This window comes from Vigna radiata, unplaced genomic scaffold, assembly GCF_000741045.1.
Source record: "Vigna radiata var. radiata cultivar VC1973A unplaced genomic scaffold, Vradiata_ver6 scaffold_369, whole genome shotgun sequence".
NCBI lineage: Eukaryota > Viridiplantae > Streptophyta > Magnoliopsida > Fabales > Fabaceae > Vigna > Vigna radiata.
This window is the reverse complement of record NW_014542358.1, coordinates 2,145-21,491: the sequence shown is the minus strand read 5'-3', so window position 1 is coordinate 21,491 and position 19,347 is coordinate 2,145. Positions and strand designations below refer to the sequence as shown.

Genomic DNA, 19,347 nt, shown 5'->3' with positions numbered 1-19,347 from the left:
AATTGAGATACGACTTTGAGATAGTCTACGAGGCTGGGGTTACTAATAGAGCAGTGGATGCCCTTTCCAGGAGAGATGAAGGAGAGAAGGAGGAGGAAAGAGAACTAAGGGTGATGGCCAGGCCATACTGGCAATACTTTGGAGAGATCTTAAAGGAAGTGGAGGAGGATGGCACCTTGCGAAAGGTGATGGAAGACATAAGGGATCCAGAAACTCATCTTGCGTATACCATTGAGAATGAGAGGCAAAATTACAAGGGGAGGTTGGTATTGTCGGCCAATTCCGCATGGATACCCAAGTTACTAAATGAGTTTCACGTGATGCAGACGGGGGGACATTATGCGGTCTATAGGACATATAGGAGGATAGCACAATCATTGTTCTGGATTGGGATAAAGAAGAAACTGCCTGAATATGTTGCGGGGTGCTTGGTATGTCAACAGCACAAGTATTTGGCCTCCTCTCCTCAAGGATTGTTACAACCTTTGCCTATACTGAATGCTATCTGGGAAGAGTTAAGCATGGATTTAATTGTAAGGTTGCCTGAGTAGCAAGGTTATGATGCCATTCTCGTGGTTGTAGATCGTTTAAGTAAATATGGGCATTTCTTGCCTCTTAAACATCCCTATTCGGCCAGAATGGTGGCAGAGATTTTCATCAAGGAGGTGATAAGGTTGCATGGCATTCCGAAGTCGATTGTGAGTGATCGGGATCCTCTTTTTCTGAGCATATTCTGGAAAGAATTATTCAAGGGGCAAGGAACTCAGTTGAAGTTGAGCATTGCCTACCATCCAAAAACGGATGGCTAAACGAAAGTTTTGAATCGGGTATTAGAGGGTTACCTTCGCTGTTTCTGTTCTGAATAGCCTAAGGGATGGAAAACGGTGTTACCTTGGGCTGAGTATTAGTATAATACCAACTACCATGGAGCTAGCAGGTGTACGCCATTTGAAACCGTTTATGGGAGGCCACCACCATCACTGCAAAGGTTCATACCAGGTGAGACATTGGTGGAAGCAATGAGCCAGGAACTGGAAACCAGAGATGAGGCTTTGTCACAATTGAAATTCCATTTGGAAAGAGCACAAGAATTAATGGTCAAACAAGCGAATAAGAGGAGGAGACCAACGGATGTGATAGTAGGTGATTGGGTCTTCTTGAAGATAAGACCTCACAGGCAATCTTCAATGCCTACTAGCCTTCATCCAAAGTTGGCAGCCAGGTATTTGGTCTGTTTCAGGTGATTCAACAAGTGGGGGAAGTTGCTTATAAGCTGCAATTATCCGAGACTGCTCGCATTCATCCTTTTTTTCATGTGTCGCAGCTAAAGAAGGCAATAGGAGATCAGCGGGTAGAGAAGGAGCTGCCTCAAGATTTGCAGGCTGATGGGCCTTCATTTTGGCCAGTTAGAGTTCTGGACAGGAGAGTAATTCAAAACGAAGAAGGGGAAGTGCCACAGCTGTTAATTGAATGGCAAGGGGGGCAAGATGGAGCGACTTGGGAAGAAGAAGTCACAATCCGGGAACACTATCCGCATTTCAACCTTGGGGACAAGGTTGAACTTCGGGCAGAGGGCAATGATAGGAATGAAAAGAGATGGAAAGTTTATGAGAGAAGGAAGAGAGTTACTTAACCATAATAGACTAACTGCCTATTACAGTTAGTATAGGCGGGAATAGAAGTCTATAAATAGTGGGGGAGATTAGTTAGTGGGGGACTTTTTGACAGTTAGAATTGTTACCAAGCCTAGTCCTGTGAAAGGGGTTAAGCCCTTGTATTTGATGTACAAACTATTTTTTGGTGAATAATACGAATTCAGATTCTTTTCTTTTGTTGCTTACCGGTTTCGTGAGGTGTAAAGCGTTCTTGATCAAGTTTCTTTATTGGAAACCTATCAAACACACACCTCATGTTAAGACATCTACATCTCAAGCATGAAACTAGATATTTTTTGGAAACCCAATAACAGGCAGCACAATAAGCCCAACAAACAACAAATCTCTCAAGGATAAACTCTAAATGGCTCTGATACAATGGATTTTAAGTTTAACTCAACCCTACAAAACCAACTTGTAAGATAAGGTTTGAGACAATCAATATTATCATCAAGACCAACTTTGATAACAAAAATCCACATACAACCAACAACAGATTTCCCCAAAGGTAAAGGAACTAGTTCCCAAGTTTCACTACTCCAAAGAGTACTTATTTCATCATGAATGGCTTGACCCCAACTAGGACGGACTAAGACATCACCTATAGATTATGGAATTGACATAAAAGAAATAGATAAAAAGACAAGTATAAAGTGATGGAGATAACCAATGATAACTCAAAGCAATACAATGAGGAAGGGGTTACAAGTAGAGTGTATACCTTTACGGAGGACAATGAGAAGATTAGACTCAACTGTTAAAGCCAAAGGGAATGAAGTAGTTGGCACTAGAAGAGAGTCATCTAATGGACAATGGGTACTATGATGATGACAATACACCCGAAGAGCTGGTGGAGGTGGGGGGTTTGGAGATACACTTGACACAATAGGAGGGTCACAAACAATTGGGATAATGACTTGATCAAATGGAGACACAACAAGAGAAAGATTAGACTTAAAGTATAGGGAAGACTCAATACGGGTCACATCTACTAAATTAAGAGAAAGAGAGAAACATTTATACCCTTATTGTTAGGATATAGGAAGATAGGATAGATGGGGTTTAGGAGTTATGGGTGTGGGGTGTCAGTTGTAAAAGGGGGAGCGGGTCAAAGCTTCCATAAATAGAGATCTTGTAACTCTGTAGAGGGTATCGAATGTTTTTATGTACAGTCAGGTCTTTAGCCTGTAGAAGGAGGTTATGCTACCAACCAAGGAGGTTATGCTCCCAACCCATTTTTTAAAGAGGATTCTTTTACTGTGAATAATATAGAAATCTCATTCTTCCATTACTGTTTTTATCTTCTGAGTGTTTTCTAGTTAGGTTCCAAACCCAAGTACCTAACAAATTGGTCCAACCTGCCGTTTCGAAGTGGGGGTGAAGGATCAAGAAGTAATCAAGAAACTGCTGGATTCAAATTAAGGACAAAATGAAGGGTCAGATAGGAGCGGTGGAACTAGCAATGAATGGAATGAAGGTCGAGACAACGGCGTTACACCAAGATTCGGCAACAATTAGAAAAGACTTGCAAGAAGTCATGCGAATCTTGGTAGGAAGGACTTGCGACTAGGAAGGGTTATCAAACGGAAACCAGGCGGGATCGCAAGGGATGTTGAGGAGTTCCAGGGAGGCACAAAGGTAGGGAACAGGAGCGGGATAGAAGACCAGTCGTCTTGGGGACGAACGAGCGGTGAGGTGACACGGTCCGAGGCCGATCGCTATAACCCAGGCTGATCGAGAATCGTCGAGCGGTCGGAGGCCAAGCACTATAGCCCAGGCCGATCGAGAGTGACTGCACGATCCAAGGCCAATCACCACAGTAATAGGGTTCAACCGAATGGTAACAACAGGAGAAGTCGAACAGTAACAGGGGCCAATTACCCAAGCCAATCGGGAGTCGTCGAGCGGTCCGAGGCCAATCACCACGGTAACAGGGTTCAACCGAACAGTATCAACAAGAGAAGTCGAGCGGTAACAAGGGCCAATAACCCAAGCCGATCGGGAGCCGCCAAGAAGGTGGGGTCAATATGGAACACCCTGAATCTGCCTTACTCAGAATGCTTGAAACGGAGAGAGGAAAGAAGAGAGGAACTTCTTCCGGAAATCAAGAAAGCAACGCAACCCTCAGATTAAGGAGAAAATTCAATACAAACCCAACCTTCAAAGAACCTGGAAGACAAGAAAGAACAGGGGTTCAAGTCCTGGCAGCAAAAATCCAAGAATTTTTCTTGGGAAGATCTTGTAGCAACTCTGCCAAGGGTTGTTAACGCTAGCCGAACGGTTGAAGGGAACGAGAGTCGAACGGTTGAAGACAGGGGGAAGGAGCCAAACGGTATAAAGGTAAAGGGGAGCACGCTGAACTGTAGAAAAAGTTATTTTACAGGGAAGAATAAGAAGCTCCTCACCTTCAAGGAAATAATGAAGACACAAAAATGGTCCCATAAATTTCGTCTCTCATTTCGACCACCACCCAAACCTCCTGGCTTGAATTGGAAGGCATAGCCAGTGGGTTCCCTTCATATGATAACAAGATGATGAATAGGAGCCATGAAATCAAGCTTCCCGTTTCCAACCTTGAGGACAAGGTTGTTCAGCAGCAGGTTGTAATGTTAGGATATAGGATGATAGGATAGATGAGGTTTAGGAGTTAAGGGTTTGGGGGTGTCGATTGTATAAAGGAGAACGGGTCAGAGCTGCTATAAATAAAGCTCTTGTAACTCTATAGAGGGCATCGAGTGTTTTTGTGTAAAGTCAGGTCTTTAGCCTGTAGAGGAAGGTTATGCTCCCAACCCATTCTTTGTAAAGAGGATTCTTTTAATGTGAATAATATAGAAATCTCATTCTTCCATTACTGTTTTTATCTTCTAAGTGTGTTCTGGTTAGGTTCCAAACCCAGGTACCTAACACTTATTGTGATCTAGTAAATCCTAAAAACACACATTTGTGCTAGTAGATAATTTCTCGGACCAAGACCAAGATTGTAAACAAATCATGTGGACCCAAATACTAAGTGGTAAAGGATGTAGCGGTTTCATGAGGAAATAAAATTAAAATGAGGAATTATATTATCTAAAGTCAAAGGTGGCATGCAATTAATGAGATAATATGCACTAAAAAATCACCCCAAAAATGTTGAGGAACCTCATCATGGATTAAAATTGTGCAAGTTGTTTCAACGAGATGTCTATTCTTGCACTCAGTTGCCTCATTTTGTTGAGATACATAAGCACATGAGGTTTGATGAAAAATGTCATGAGAAGACATAAAATTGTAAAACGGAGAAAGATACTCACAAGTATTATCACTTCAAAAAGTTCAAAAAGAAACTCCAAATTGAGTTTTAATTTCATTGTAGAAAGACTCTAGATATTTGAGAGGTCCAAAACAATAGGCTTAACAAACAACAAATTTTGCTAAGATAGGTTTATATAGTTATGATACCACTTTTAAAAGTGGATTATAAGTCTAACTCAACTCTGCAAAACCAACTTGTTAGATAAGGTTTACACTCACTTAAATACAATAAATCATTATTATCTATAAGAGTCAATGTAGAATCTCCAACAATTTTCAACATGCCATGTTTAGGAAACAAAATTTTAAGCTTGACAAGGAACAAGAATGAAGATAGAGAGATAGCTTCAAATTGGTAGCAAGAAAATTCAACCATAAAGTATTATAATATGTAGGAGCCAAGAAGTTAGAGAATTTAATACATTGTAGCAATCAATTAGTATGTTATAGTTGAAAGGGTGGCAGCCTAGCCAAATGGGAGGAAGGGTTGAAGGGTAAGTCTTTTAGAAATGCTAGTTTCAGAAAACTATAGCTCGATTGCAAATGGAAGGGATATATAGAAGTTAAGTCTCTAATTGAATCCTGAGTCCAATGAGTAATTTCCTCTTACCTTTGTCTCTCTTCCTTCCCAAGAAATAGCATTTTGCTTTGATACTATCACTCACACCAAATCAAAAGCCTTTGAACAAATTCATAATGTAATCAATAAGACCTGACCGAAAATATCCTGAATCATTTGAGCTAGAGACAAGCGCTCATATAGATATTTATTCCTTGTGACTTGCTTATTACCTTAAGATAAAGATTGCTAAATATCCAAAACACCTTTTTGTCCAGCATTATAATTTTATCTCAACCTTGTGTCAAATACTAAAAGCCTTTAAAGACTGAGAAATAGGTTCAATAAGTTGTGTTGGAAGTCTCACATCGACTAGAGATAAAGTCAATTTAGAGTATATAAGTGAGTGCAAACTTCACATGATTTTGTAGGGTTAAATTAGGCTTAAAGTCCACTTCTTAACATGGTATTAGAGTTATGATTAGAGTCTATCCTAACGATTTTTGTTGTTTGTTCGATATATTGTTTCACCCGTTATCGAGCCATTATCAAATCACCTATTAATGTCTAGTCTCACACTCGAGATGTATATACCTCAGCGTGAGGAAAGTGTGTTGGAAGCCCCACATCAACCAGAGATAAGGTCAATTTAAAGTATATAAGTGGGTGCAAACCTCACCTTACAAGTTGGTTTTGTGAGGTTGAGTTAAGCTTAAAGTCCACTTTTTGACAAATTGATTTCCAAATTTTATCTTCAAATCAATTGACATTAAGCGAAGTTCTCCAACTAATATACAAAATTACTTCAATAATTAAGATAAGCAATAAGATACTTTACAGCACCGTCTCTCACAAAGTCCACCAAACCAAGCAAACCTCCTAGAATAAGCAAGTACCAAGATGAGTTATAGCTTTGAAACCATGTCAAATTTCATCTTAAAAGCAATTCCCATTACGTGAAGTTATCCAATATATTGCAAGTAGTGTACAACTTCCCAACAACAATGACAATCAATATGAATAACTATACGAGATTTTAATCTTATGTACATGATGTAACATGCACATAAATCTTATTCTAATCCAATATTCCTGTTGGAAGTCCCACATTGACTAGAGATAAGGCCAATTTATAATATATAAGTGGGTACAAACCTCACCTTACAAGTTGGTTTTGTGGGGTTGAGTTAGGCTTAAAGTCTACTTCTTAACATGGTATCAGAGCTATGGTTAAGAGCTTATCCTAGCGATTTTGTTGTTTGTTGGGCATGTTGTTCCACCCACTAATGTTTATACCTCGATGTGAGGGGGTGTGTTGGAAATCCCATATCGATCAGAGATAAGGCCAATTTATAATATATAAATGGGTGCAAATCTCACCTTACAAGCCGGTGTTGTGGGATTGAGTTAGACTTAAAATCCACTTCTTAGCAATCCCTAGAATTATAAAAATCCTAATTGAAACAAATCAACATATAAAAAAGAGAAATTAATCAGAAGAGAACATCTAAGATATTCTAAAATATTCTAAGATAATATTGATAGATATTTCAATCAAAAGGCCAAGCCAATCCATTGCAAATAGATAGAAACTGAAATATATTGTTTAATGGCTCCTCAAACCAATATAATCTTTAATTATAGCTTTTAGCTTAAAGTTAAGTAGTTTATCCAACAATTGGTATCAGAATCAAGGTCACAAGTTCAATCCTCAGCAAGAGAATTGTTGACAGTACGATTGTTGAGTTGCATCAATTGTCTCATGACGTAGGTCGAGTGAATTAAGTTATAATCGAACCATCATGCTTAGGCTACTACACTTTTAAGCAAAAATAGTTGTGCATTAGCTATTGCTTTTAACCTAATAGAAGTCCATATATTTCACATCGATATGATTTAATCAATGGAAGAAATAAGTTGTATAAAATAAGAAAGGCCTATACAATCTTAAGTAGTATTCTTGAACTTTTGTTTGAAACCATAACATATTCAATGTTTCTAGGTGGTAAATTAGTTACAAATTGAAAAGTCTAGTGTAAAAGTATATTTTTCCACTAATCCGAGGGATTTGTGAATTAGTATGGATGAAGGTCATACTTGTGAATTAGTATGGATGAAGCTCATACTTGATGGCCTCAAAATTAAGTATTAAGTTCTTGTGAAGCTTTTATGGGGGCAACAAATACCATAAGCCTTGCTCATAATCCAGCTCCCCGGGAAGAATGAAAACATATGGAAATAAAAATCACGAAAGAGTTGGACAACGACATTGTAAAACACCATATGTTCTCCTTCCATAGGTGACTTAGAAGGTGTTCAAAGGGACTACCACATGATGATACCAATATTTTACTAGAAAAATAAGAATAATAAACATCTATTCACCAGCTTGACAGAAACTGTTGTAACCTGTAAAATATGAAGCATGTTCTTACTTCCTTTAGTACAGACATAATTAGATTTATTCGTTTGTTAGTATAGATTGATGAAGGTTTCCTAATTTGTAATAATCAGGTATGATTTGATGTCCATAATTCTAGCATTACAATGAAAGTTGTATAAATAGTAATCTTTATAAGTTTGAATAATAAGAAAATAATATATTCATCCTTCCTCATAATCCAAATGCTTCAAAATAGATCTAAAATTTGTCTTACATCCCAATATGGGCCATCCACATCATGCACAACAAACATCTCACCTCTAGAATCACCCTCCCACATGCAGAAAATAGTTCACCAGCAATACCAATTTCAACGGTGGTTTCAGCTCCTACAGCAGGCTTTGAGACACATGCCAAAAAGTGGCGAACAACCAGCTCATACAGTTTCTGTGTCAATTTAAGAAATAATATGAATATCAAAGAAAATGCAATTCTTAAAGTAAAAAGAGTGGTATGGGAATCATGTCTGACACGGTGGTCTTGGCTCCATCCAGATTCTCCGGTAGAAAATTTTGTTGGATGAATGGGTGGATGAGCCTTGTCATCATGTCCACCACCTCTAGGGTTTCTCCAAAGCCCTGTCCCAGGGTCCAACAACCGTTGTGCATATACTCCCCACTCAGGATGCCCTTGTTGTTCTTGCACAATTGTCTACAATTGGAAATAATCAGTCATTCAGGAAAAAAACTTTACCAAGTATTAAGGGTGAAACAACAATATTGTTCACACAAGACAGGTGGAAAAACACAAATCAAAATCTTAAGCACAATAATTTAGTATGGTGGCTGTAAAAGTGTTAGGTTCCTGGGTTTGGAACCTAACAAGGACTCACTCAAAAGATAGAAACAGTAAAGAAAAAATGGGTTTTGACTATTATTCACTGTGAAAGAATCTTCTTTTTACAAGAATGGGATTGGGAGCATAACTTCCCTGGTTGAGGGCATAACCCCTCTCTACAAGCTAATTGCCTGACTTTACACAAAAATACTTGATGCCCCCTTGACACAAACCGGGTCTTATTTATAGACTTCCTCCCCTTCTAGTCTAACCCATTAGGTCCTTTCCCATGTATCCTATCATTACCCACCGCTACAAAACAACCTTGTCCTCAAGGTTGAAACCAAAAAACTGGGTCGCTTGACTCCTCTTCATCATTTTTTTTCATCTGAAGAGAATCCATTAGTTAACAATTTTTTTCTCTTCTTCCAACTCCAAAACTTTTTTTGTATTTTTGTAGCAGCAACACTGCTTAAGCCCTTTCCTTGTCCAGATTTGTTCATCCTAGAAGCTAAAAAGGAAAGAACTTGTTGATCTGGCCATCCAATTTCTTCATCATCATCATGTTGAGCAATTCGTTTCCTCTGAATGTCGTATTGCAACCCTACAAAAAAATATCCCCGCCATTGGTCTTCTAGTGTTTTATATGTTTGTGACAACCATATCTTGAATTCTCGGATGAATTTTTCGCTACTCCAAACAACTGCATCTTCTACTTTATTTTCAGCCATAACAGTCACCATGTTCCCACCATATTTTGCCTTCTTTCCTTTATCTTCACCCTTCTTCACTGTTTTGACAAGCACACCACGACCTCCCCCACTATCTCTCCTGAAAACAGCAACTTTTGCCATGTCCTGGGCAGCAACACCAACAATATTTCTATCACAGTTTTTGTCTTCTGCACTGATATCTTTTTCTCTTTCCTTCCCAAAAACAGCAGCTTTAAGAGGGATGTGGTGCTCCTTATCCCGAGGTGGAGGCAGCCCTTTATTCTCCTGAAACCCCTTGTAGTGCTGGTGTAGACCTACACTCAGCTCTGCTTCCTGCACAGCAGTCAAATCACTTTGCCTCTCTCTGTCCACCTCATTCTCCACTCGACCCATTTCCCAAACCCACGTCCACCTTTCAGCATCTGCAAGCTTGAGGAGAGTTTTCAGTTCCATCAGCTGTTTGGACAAAGCAGAGTCCCCTTTTTCTCTTACCCTTTTACCCGCCAGGTAATACCCAATGGTCATTTCTTTCCTATTTATCATCACCTCTCCCAACTTAGCCAACCAAACTACGCCCAAAATAATATCTACACCCCCCAAGTTGAACAAATAAAAGTCTTCCTCCACCGCAGCTTCTCCCAAACTCAATCGAATTTTTTCACAACCTCCCATGGTCATTTTCTTCCGCCCATCTCCCAGGCTCACCGGATACAGCTGAGTGTTAATCAAAGGTAACTTCAATTCCTCCACTAACTCCCAATTGAGAAAACTGTGGCTAGCGCCACTATCGACGAGCACCACCACGCTTCTTCCTCCAATCCACCCCGTCCATTTCATCGTTTTAGGTGAGGTCATCCCTTCTGCTGAGCAGGCGGACAGCACCCTGGACTTCGTTTCAGGTTCCACCCCTTCCTCACTCACAACTTCCTCCTCATCTTCTGCTAAAAGTAGCACGCGCTAGCTTCTCTCGGTGCAACGGTGGCTAGGTGCGAACGACCCTCCACAACGAAAACACCGACCCTCTTCTTTCCTCTTAAGGAATTCTAGGTAAGGAAGGTTCCTCACCATTATGCCTCTGTTGTCGTTTTCCCCCATGGTGCTCACCCTCACCGTCGAACTGGTTACAACTCTTTCTCTCCGCACCGACCCCATCTTCTCCACTCCTCCGAACTGGTACACCGTGGGTCTAGTAGGCTCTGATCGCACCACTACCCCCGTCGATCGCGACCCAGATGGGTTAATCTTGAACCCATTCCAGTTGCCCTCTCTCGCTTGTAACATTGCATCCTCCGCGTCGCGTGCGACTCGCATTGCTACCATCAACTCTTGGGGATCTTGAATCTTCACCTATCCCTTAATGTCCTTACGTAATCTGGCGAGGAAATAGCCAGGACTTGTTCTTCAAGTACGGCCTTGGTCTGTCCCATCAAAGTCTCGAATTCGCGAACAAATTCCTCCACCGTTCCTTCTTGGCATACTGTCGCCAATCTCTCAAACACCGTCCCCCTAAAACCTCCTCCAAAGCGGTTGATCAAAGTTGCCTTCAGGCCCTCCCAAGAACGGTTCTTGACCTTTTCTTTCCAGACTTTGAACCAATAAGCCGCACTCCCCTCCATGCTGAAGTAAGCCAACTCCACCTTGTCTTCGTCGCCGTTCACCTTCTGGATATCAAAGAACCTCTCCACCCTTTTGATCCAACTAAGGGGCTCCACCCCTTCAAACGTAGGCAAATCCACCTTTTTCCACCACGGTCTTTGATCGTCATTATGGCCTCCAGCCCCTCTGCCTCCAACTTCCCCAACATGTCGAAGTGGATTATCGTCAAAATGCCCCTCCACGTTATTGGTGTTCGTTTCCCGTATCCTCCTCATTATCTGCCGCAAATCCTTTCGTATGACGGCTGACTCCGCTTTTATCCCCTCCATGGTAATCTCTATTGCCTCCAACCTTCCCTCCGTATCTCTCTCCATTATTGCGAACGTGCCCAATTGGGATCCCGCAGTTTCTTGATTAGTTTTCTTGATGACTTCTTGATCTGGCAGTCCCCTCCCAAGCATATCCGGCAGGTCGGACCAATTGTTAGGTTCCTGGGTTTGGAACCTAATAGGAACTCACTCAAAAGATAGAAACAGTAAAGAAAGAATGGGTTTTGACTATTATTCACTGTGAAAGAATCTTCTTTTTACAAGAATGGGATTGGGAGCATAACCTCCCTGGTTGAGGGCATAACCCCTCTCTACAAGCTAATTGCCTGACTTTACACAAAAATACTCGATGCCCCCTTGACACAAACCGGGTCTTATTTATAGACTTCCTCCCCTTCTAGTCTAACCCATTAGGTCCTTTCCCATGTATCCTATCAAAAAGCCAGATCTTCTTTACCTGCATAAAAGAATATATTTTAATCTCTACTACCATATATTACAAAAGAAAATTACCTGACGTGCATAACATCACCATATATTAAAATGTTAAGTGCTTCCTGTAGACAACAAACCTCCCTTATAAAAAACTTGATTCACCTCTTGTTATTGTATTTGTTGAAATGTAATGTATTTTCTAGTGGGCTTTTTAGGAGCCTTTTGTTTTTCCTTTTTATGTTGATCTATTGTCCCTTAAATAAGGCATTATGTGTATTAGGTTTAAGTGAACAGTAATAATAAAAATTTCAATTTCTCTCCCAACTCTTTATGTGTATTATTCATGCAATCAACAATACAATTTATAGACCTACAATTTTCTGACCGTTGTACTCAAAACAGACAAAAATAGCTATAAACGACTAACTCATTAACTGCCTAGACCCCAACGGCTAGTACATTAATTACCCATAATAGCTAATTACCCATAATTTCTAATACATCTAAGTTCATAAAAAAACTTAATTACTTAATAGTATATGTTGATGATATAGTCATCACAGGAAATGATATTGCTGGAATATCTCAATTGAATGAGTAGGATCTTAAAAGTCTCAAATACTTCTTAGGCATTGAAGGAGCTCAATCAAAAAATGGAGTTGTAATTTTCCAAAAGAAGTACTCTCTTGATATATTACAAGAAACAGGCATGACTGATTGTAGACCGATAGACAGTCCTATGGACCCAAATCAAAAATTAAGGACAAAAGAAAGTAAATTATTCTCCGATGCAGAGAGGTATAAGAGGCTAGTTGGAAAACTGATTTATCTCACTATTATAAGGCCGGATCTATCTTTTGCAGTTGGAGTGATTAATCAATTCATGGAGGCTCAATGTGTTGACCATTAGAATGTTATCATTCGCATTCTAAGGTATGTCAAAAAGGCCCCCAGGCAAGGGCTATTACATGAAGATAAAGGAAGCCTTCAAGTCTTTGGGTACTATGATGCAAATTGGGCAAGTTCACATATTGATAGAGAAGTCTACCACTGGATATTGTGCTTTCCGAGGAGGAAATATTATTTCTTGGAAAAGTAAGAAATAGAATGTAATAGCTTGATCAATAACTGAAGCCGAATGTGGGGCAATGGCATCACTAATATGTGAACTTATATGGGTGAAGCAATTCCTCCAAGAGCTTAACTTTTGTGACATCCAGACTATGAAGATGTATTGCAATAATCAAGTTGTTTTCCACATTGCATCAAATCCAGTGTTTCACGAGAGAACTAAACATATAGAAATTGATTGTCATTTTTGTTCGTGAAAAGTTGTTGACAGAAGAAATATGTATTGAGTTTGTTGAATCAAATAACCAACTCGCAGATGTGTTGACCAAGTCATTAAGAGGTCCTCAAATTGAGTTTATTTGTTCCAAGCTTGATACATGCAATCTAAATACTCCAGTTTAAGGGGGAGTGTTAGAATAATTACATCTATGTATCATCATTAAGCCTATTTAGGGTGTAGTGTGCTAGCTTTTATGAGTTGTATCTATAGTACCTAGTTCTGCACCTAGGTGTCTAGGGCAGTCCCTTAATCTTCCATGTACTCTTATATAAGTTCTTTATTATAAATAAAAGATTGTGAAAGGGATCAGCTAAGCCCTCTAGAAATATATTTTTTGTTTAATCTCAAGTATTATCACATGCAAATTAGCAAAATTTTTGTATCATTGAAGCCCAACTATCCAATAGACCACAATTGTGATAATTATTCATGTTCAGATAGATGAAAAAGCCAACCCACATGCAAGTCAGTCCTTGAAGAAAAATTATCAGTCTCTGTACGGGGATAACTGATGAAACCAGCTTGGTAAAGTTCTTCTGCCACCTATAAATATTTAAATAAGTTGTAAGCATAGTTGCATATAAAAACATCAAATCTGTAAAACTAAGCAAAAATAGAATTGGAATAAAATAATAAGTATTTGCCTCTGAACTTGTCTACAAAATAGTTGTTTATTTAAATCTTTTACTTCATCAACGTCACTATACAATCAGACATACACATAAATGTTGAGATGCTATTCAGACTCCAGATAACAATGACATCAGCACAAAATCTTTTAGGAATACTAGCAAACAACACATGCCTTTGAATGGCATAGCATGCACACATAAATATCACATATGATATGTATAGAGAATTATGGATAAAATGTCTGATAGTTAAACTTCTTCCCACTTATGTGAAAGTCTTTTATGTTTTACTTGGCATCATCTAGAAGTATACTGTTTCTTCTTTTATACACAATAATTACAACTTATTACAAATCATTTTTATAAAGCTGACAGCTTGAAATAGATATCACTCATTAGTAGAAAGCACACAAACAAACGGTAATCTCCAGTCACCTTCATTGTGTGCTCAGAACTCATCCTGAAGTATCTTGAAGCACGTTTTTCTAGCTCAATGGTATTCAAAGGATGTGGAGGATACTTCAGTTTTTCCTGTTGTCTAACGTTTGTCACCTGAAAGGTAATCAATACGTGTAATTAAAGAATTACTCTGCATTCAGCATATGCCCCACCAGATGTTTTAAAAAAGACTCACTGTTGCTGTCGGTTCCTCAACACACATCTCGTATATTATAACTGCACATGTATAATCAAACAAGTGGCCTCGCCTGCCAAATGAATTTTAGATTAAATCTTAGCCTGCAGTCAGTGAAACAACAAGAACCATGAATATATCAAAAAACCTTAAAGCTTTCGTATCTTACATCCAGCTGAACTTAGCAATGCGTCCATCTGAATCATGAGCGCAGTTGATAGACCAAAACTCTTCTGGCTCATGTGCTTGTATCTCCCAATATCTTTCCACGACAAATCCAAGTGTAGGAAACTGTAGTAAAAAAAATACAGCTAAAATTTACAATACGAATCAATAACGTTTTAAGCACAAAATTTCAATAGATGCATACCTGGCAAGGGCCGTAACTTAGGACAAGGTTTCTGCCATCTGTAGCAGTGTCGATGACAAAAGCATCTTTCATCAACATGGTCTGGAACCTCGTGAAAGAAGCGCCTATACGGAGATCTATTTCCTACAAAAAAAAAGCTAGACAATCATCCTCACCACCCACAAAATAGAAAAATCATGTAATAGTTAATATATAAAACAAAAAGGCAATAGCGTCAAACCCTAGTTTTAATTTGCAACAAACATATTCACGATAAAATCAGCTCCTTCTAAGTCTGAAACTATTCACCTGCCTAGCATCGACAGCATCAGCAAGACATTTCTTGGGCTCCTCAAGATTCTGAACAGAATGATGGATCTCTCTATGAAAAGCAGCAACAATCAAACAACAACAAATATAAAAGAAAAAAAACCACTACAACAGGACACAAAGCAAAGCTGAACCTCTCAATCAATGCAGAAAACCGAGCCCGTTTTATAGTAAGATGAGGATTCACCGCAGTACAGACGTCAATCACTTCAAACGCAATGTTCTCACCCTCTCTATCGCAATCGAGCCACAAAACAAGCCACTGGCACCTCCTCGCTTCCTCCTCCAGCGTCCTCTTGATATCCTTTTTGTCCTAGGGTTAACAATGCAAACAAATTGCAACGGAAAATTAAACGCACAAAACACAGAAAGATAAAGAGCAACGATGTTCTTCGATGCGAACCTCCGGGACGGATTTATGGACAGGGGCGCGGAAGAGGTCGGCGGGATTACACGCGTGCCACTTGCGGTAACGCTCGTCGAACTCGAGCTCCATGAGATGGCCGGTGACGGAGGTGAAGAGCATGTGGCAGGGTTGGCCGCGAATGGTGTAGTTGAACTCAAAGATCTTATTATAGCGGGAACGCCCCTCCCGCATTCTCATGCCCTGGTTTCGGGAGAGGATGGTGGAGACGGACTTCGCCACAGAGGGCTTCTCCGCCACGTTCAGAACGTTCATGCTGCGCGCACCCACGGGTTGGTTCGTGAAAGGAATATTAGGGTATCGGCGGTTACGCCCCCGATGAATAAGTGTTACCAGCTAGCTAGTGCGAGCTCGGGCGAGGAGAGGTCACATTTTGAAGTTCAAATGAACGGGAAAGTTTCTTCAGAATGATTCTGGGTTAGCGGGAAAAAATATAAAACAAATAACAATAGTAATTAATTGTTTATTGTTGGTCATTTGTTCTGTCAAGATAAAATGCTAATCCTTTTTATTTTTCCAAATGAAAATCAAACTTTTAACCGTATTAGAAAATTAAGACCAAATAATAATCTTTTATTTTATTTTTTTACCACGAAAACAAAACTTTAGCTGTATTAAAAAAATTATATGCAAACTAAATTATGTGTGTGAATTATTACACACATAACTAATATTTTAGATTGCGTATCATAATAAATATTTATTTTATATAATTTGTTTATAATCAATAAATATTTTGAAAATTGTAACATTGTAACATGTATTAGAATTAAAATACCTGCATAAAAAAAGTTTTTCAGCAAACCAAATGTTAACGATAACAACTTTAACTTCTAAGTGGTAAGAATATTTTACATTTTTAAAATATTTACTTATACTAAATTTAAGTTGATATTATTTGTAATTATTTTATTTTTAAAATGTTTTATTTAGATTAAATAATTCAAATTTATTAATTTTAAATATTAAATTATGGCTTGCATAAAACATTTCAATTATTAAAATTTATCTAAAAATTAAATCATTATTTAAAATTTAAAATATTAATAGTTAATGTATTTTCAGTGAATATTAATTTATATTGTTTTATATGAAATTTTTAAAGATTATTTTTTAAAATTGCCTGAATTTTTTTATTGTAAGAGTCTAGAAAATTGTGTTTTTAAATTGACTGTTTCGAATTGTAACACTCGATTATTTTAATAATAAAAATTTAAAACATAAATATAATACTTATTACCGAGTTTCATTATTTTAAAGGATCCCGTTACTTTAACACAAGTTTTTTAACACATTTTTTACACAGACACGTGTCAGGCTGGCATTGGTTCTTTTTTTTTTTTTTTTTTTAAATCTGAGACTGAAAGTGAGCATGGTTTGGAAAATTTGTGATTCCAAATATACCCTTACCTCTGTTTTCTGTTTCATTTCACAATCTTTCTCTTTTCACAACCAATCTCGAATCGTCCTCTCTCTGGTTTAGTTAGTTCTCTGCATTGTGGTTACCCATTTGAGTGTTCGTTCTCGGCGGTTGGTGGAGATGGAAAGTCCTGAAGTGCAGCTTCGTTGCAGAAAGGTAACTGCTGTTGGGTTTTGGGTTTTTTGTTAGGGTAGTTTTTTTTTGTTGTGTTGGAGTTTTGGGTAATGGTTTTCGGTTTCTGGGTTTTTCGTTTGCGTTGTTAGGTTTGGGTATTTGATTTGTGGTCTTCCTTTGTGGATGTTGTGGTNAGGGTTTAGTCTTTATTTGTTTTGGGTTTTTCATTTGTGTTCGTGGNTGTTGATTTTCTGTTAATGGTAGTGTGTTTTTGTGTTTGGTGTAATTGTTTAAGGGTGTTGTGTTGTTTGTTTGATGTTTTTTTGTGTGTTTTTCCACCCCATTAACTTATGTTTGTGATATGGTTATGCTATTACATTTGATTTGTTTTGGTTGAGCAGTTGACGGTGCGACACTATTTTTCAACCATGTATGTGTGCACGTTGAACGAACACTTGACAGATGATCAACGGTCACTTATTTCGAAGACTCCTTTTGCCTGGTTTTTACAATTGAGTGGTAAAGTCACAATGAATAGTGAAATTTTGCGGGAGTTAACGTTTAAATGGGTAGATTCGAGTTTCGGTTTTGTAATTGGAGATAAAGTTGTGAACATGAACGAAAAGGAATTTTGTTATGGATTAGGGTTGAGNTCAGAGGGTGATGATATAAACTTGAAGCATACACAGGATAATAGTAATTGTTTTAAATACTTGGGTAAGGGAATCAAAGATTTGAATTTCATTTACAAATTCTTATTGAAGAAACATAAAAAAGGAATTCCTTGTGGTGTTTTTTGTAGCCTGTATATATTGGTTGGAATATCTGAGATTTTGTTTCCTAGACGTTATGGTCGAGTGTATCCTATCATGTTTAAAATTGTTGACAACTTGAGTCGTTTGAGTAATTACTGTTGGGGTAGTTTAGTTTATCGTTATTTGTGAAAAGTTTGAGCAAAGCTTCCGATTCAGTGAAGAAAGGCAAAGCTATAAGCGATGTTACTGTGAATGGTTGTGTTTACATGTTGCAGNTAATTATTACTTATTGATTTCATTCATAAATGGTGAATTGAATACTTTAAATTTGTTTATGAATTTTTGGTAACATTTAGTTGTTGTTTAGGTATGGTTTTGTGAGCATTTTGTACCTGNAGAAGGTCAAGTTAAGAAGTCACCAAGGATCTTGCATTGGATGGATAGAAATGTGGGAGGCAGCATTGTCAAACAGGTTTTCGAGATGGGTGTGGTATGTGATGTGTTCAATGAGTTTTGTATTAATTAAAATATTCAAAATAGTTACCTAACATGTTATATGTTGCCTAATTTCAGTTCCATGTTGTTGATGATGTGGTTGGTTGTGCATCCAAGTCGAAGACATATGTGAAGGAAAAACAATCACATCCAAAAAGGAATGTTGACCAAGAAGCGAAAAATAAAACACTTAAAAGAGAACGCAGACAAAGTATGTTGCGTAGTGCTGAGGAGCAAGAATGTTTGATTGAAGAACTTAAAATGAAGGTGGAGGTTTTGGAGGCAGAGGTGGCTCAAGAGAAGGCGAGAAGAACAACTACAGCGGCAAGTAACGACCACGTTGATCATAGTAAGAATGCATATTTTTCCCCTGCTGTAATGTCTAACAACCAACCGGGAGGATTTTCAAAGACCGATCACGGTGGACTGTCGGAGAACGCAGCGGATGGGAACATGGACANCGAACCACAAATGAAGACGTACGTGAGGATGGGAAGAAGAATGCGTCACAAGAGCCAAGCCCTNAGGACACCTTACACCGGAAATATAGGATGTAGAAAAAACAAATAAGTTATTAATGTATGGTATTTTGAATACCAACATGAGTTGATGTTGTAGCTAAACTTATTTCTTGCATTATGAGGTCATGTATGTTTGGTTCCATGTATTTGACTTATTGACATTAAGTGGTTTGTATTTTGATTTGGTGTACTAATTGAAATGTTTGAAGTTTATTTTCTTGGTTCCAAGCAGGATAAAGTAATGTATTAGATATAATTGTATGCCGAAGCCGTTTGTGGTCATTTGTTCTGATGTAAACGACTATTTGACGTAAATTTGTATTTTGATGAACCTGTTACACTTTAGGAAGCTTGAATTTCTGCCAAACATGTGAGTGAAAAATCACACAGGGGACCACGTCCTGACTGAAGGGTGAATTGACAGAATTTGTTGTGTTTTAATTCTTTTTGGGATCTTATTGACTTAGTTCTGGTTTAAAATTAGTGTTTTTGGAACCCCAATGCAGGTGGGGGTTGGAGAC

At 38.3% G+C, this 19,347-nt stretch overlaps 1 protein-coding gene across 3 annotated transcripts in view; it reads right to left on the bottom strand.

Annotated features, from left to right (window-relative positions):
• Positions 1-15,939, bottom strand: part of LOC106779645 (DNA topoisomerase 3-alpha) — a 36,746-nt gene extending 20,807 nt beyond the window's left edge. The window contains exons 1-10 of one of the 3 annotated variants that reach the window (XM_014667802.2): positions 15,501-15,939; positions 15,232-15,410; positions 15,077-15,149; positions 14,789-14,911; positions 14,588-14,709; positions 14,419-14,491; positions 14,220-14,336; positions 13,612-13,695; positions 8,423-8,602; positions 8,210-8,338 (exon numbers count right to left, since the gene is read on the bottom strand). In XM_014667802.2, coding sequence (XP_014523288.1) covers positions 8,210-8,338; positions 8,423-8,602; positions 13,612-13,695; positions 14,220-14,336; positions 14,419-14,491; positions 14,588-14,709; positions 14,789-14,911; positions 15,077-15,149; positions 15,232-15,410; positions 15,501-15,776 — 1,356 coding nt within the window. In that variant the 5' untranslated portion in view covers positions 15,777-15,939. Of the gene's footprint in view, positions 1-8,209; positions 8,339-8,422; positions 8,603-13,611; positions 13,696-14,219; positions 14,337-14,418; positions 14,492-14,587; positions 14,710-14,788; positions 14,912-15,008; positions 15,028-15,076; positions 15,150-15,231; positions 15,411-15,500 lie in introns of those variants that run through there. The other 2 variants (XM_022776648.1, XM_022776649.1) reach the window with 2 other exon arrangements.
• Positions 15,940-19,347: the final 3,408 nt, after the last annotated feature.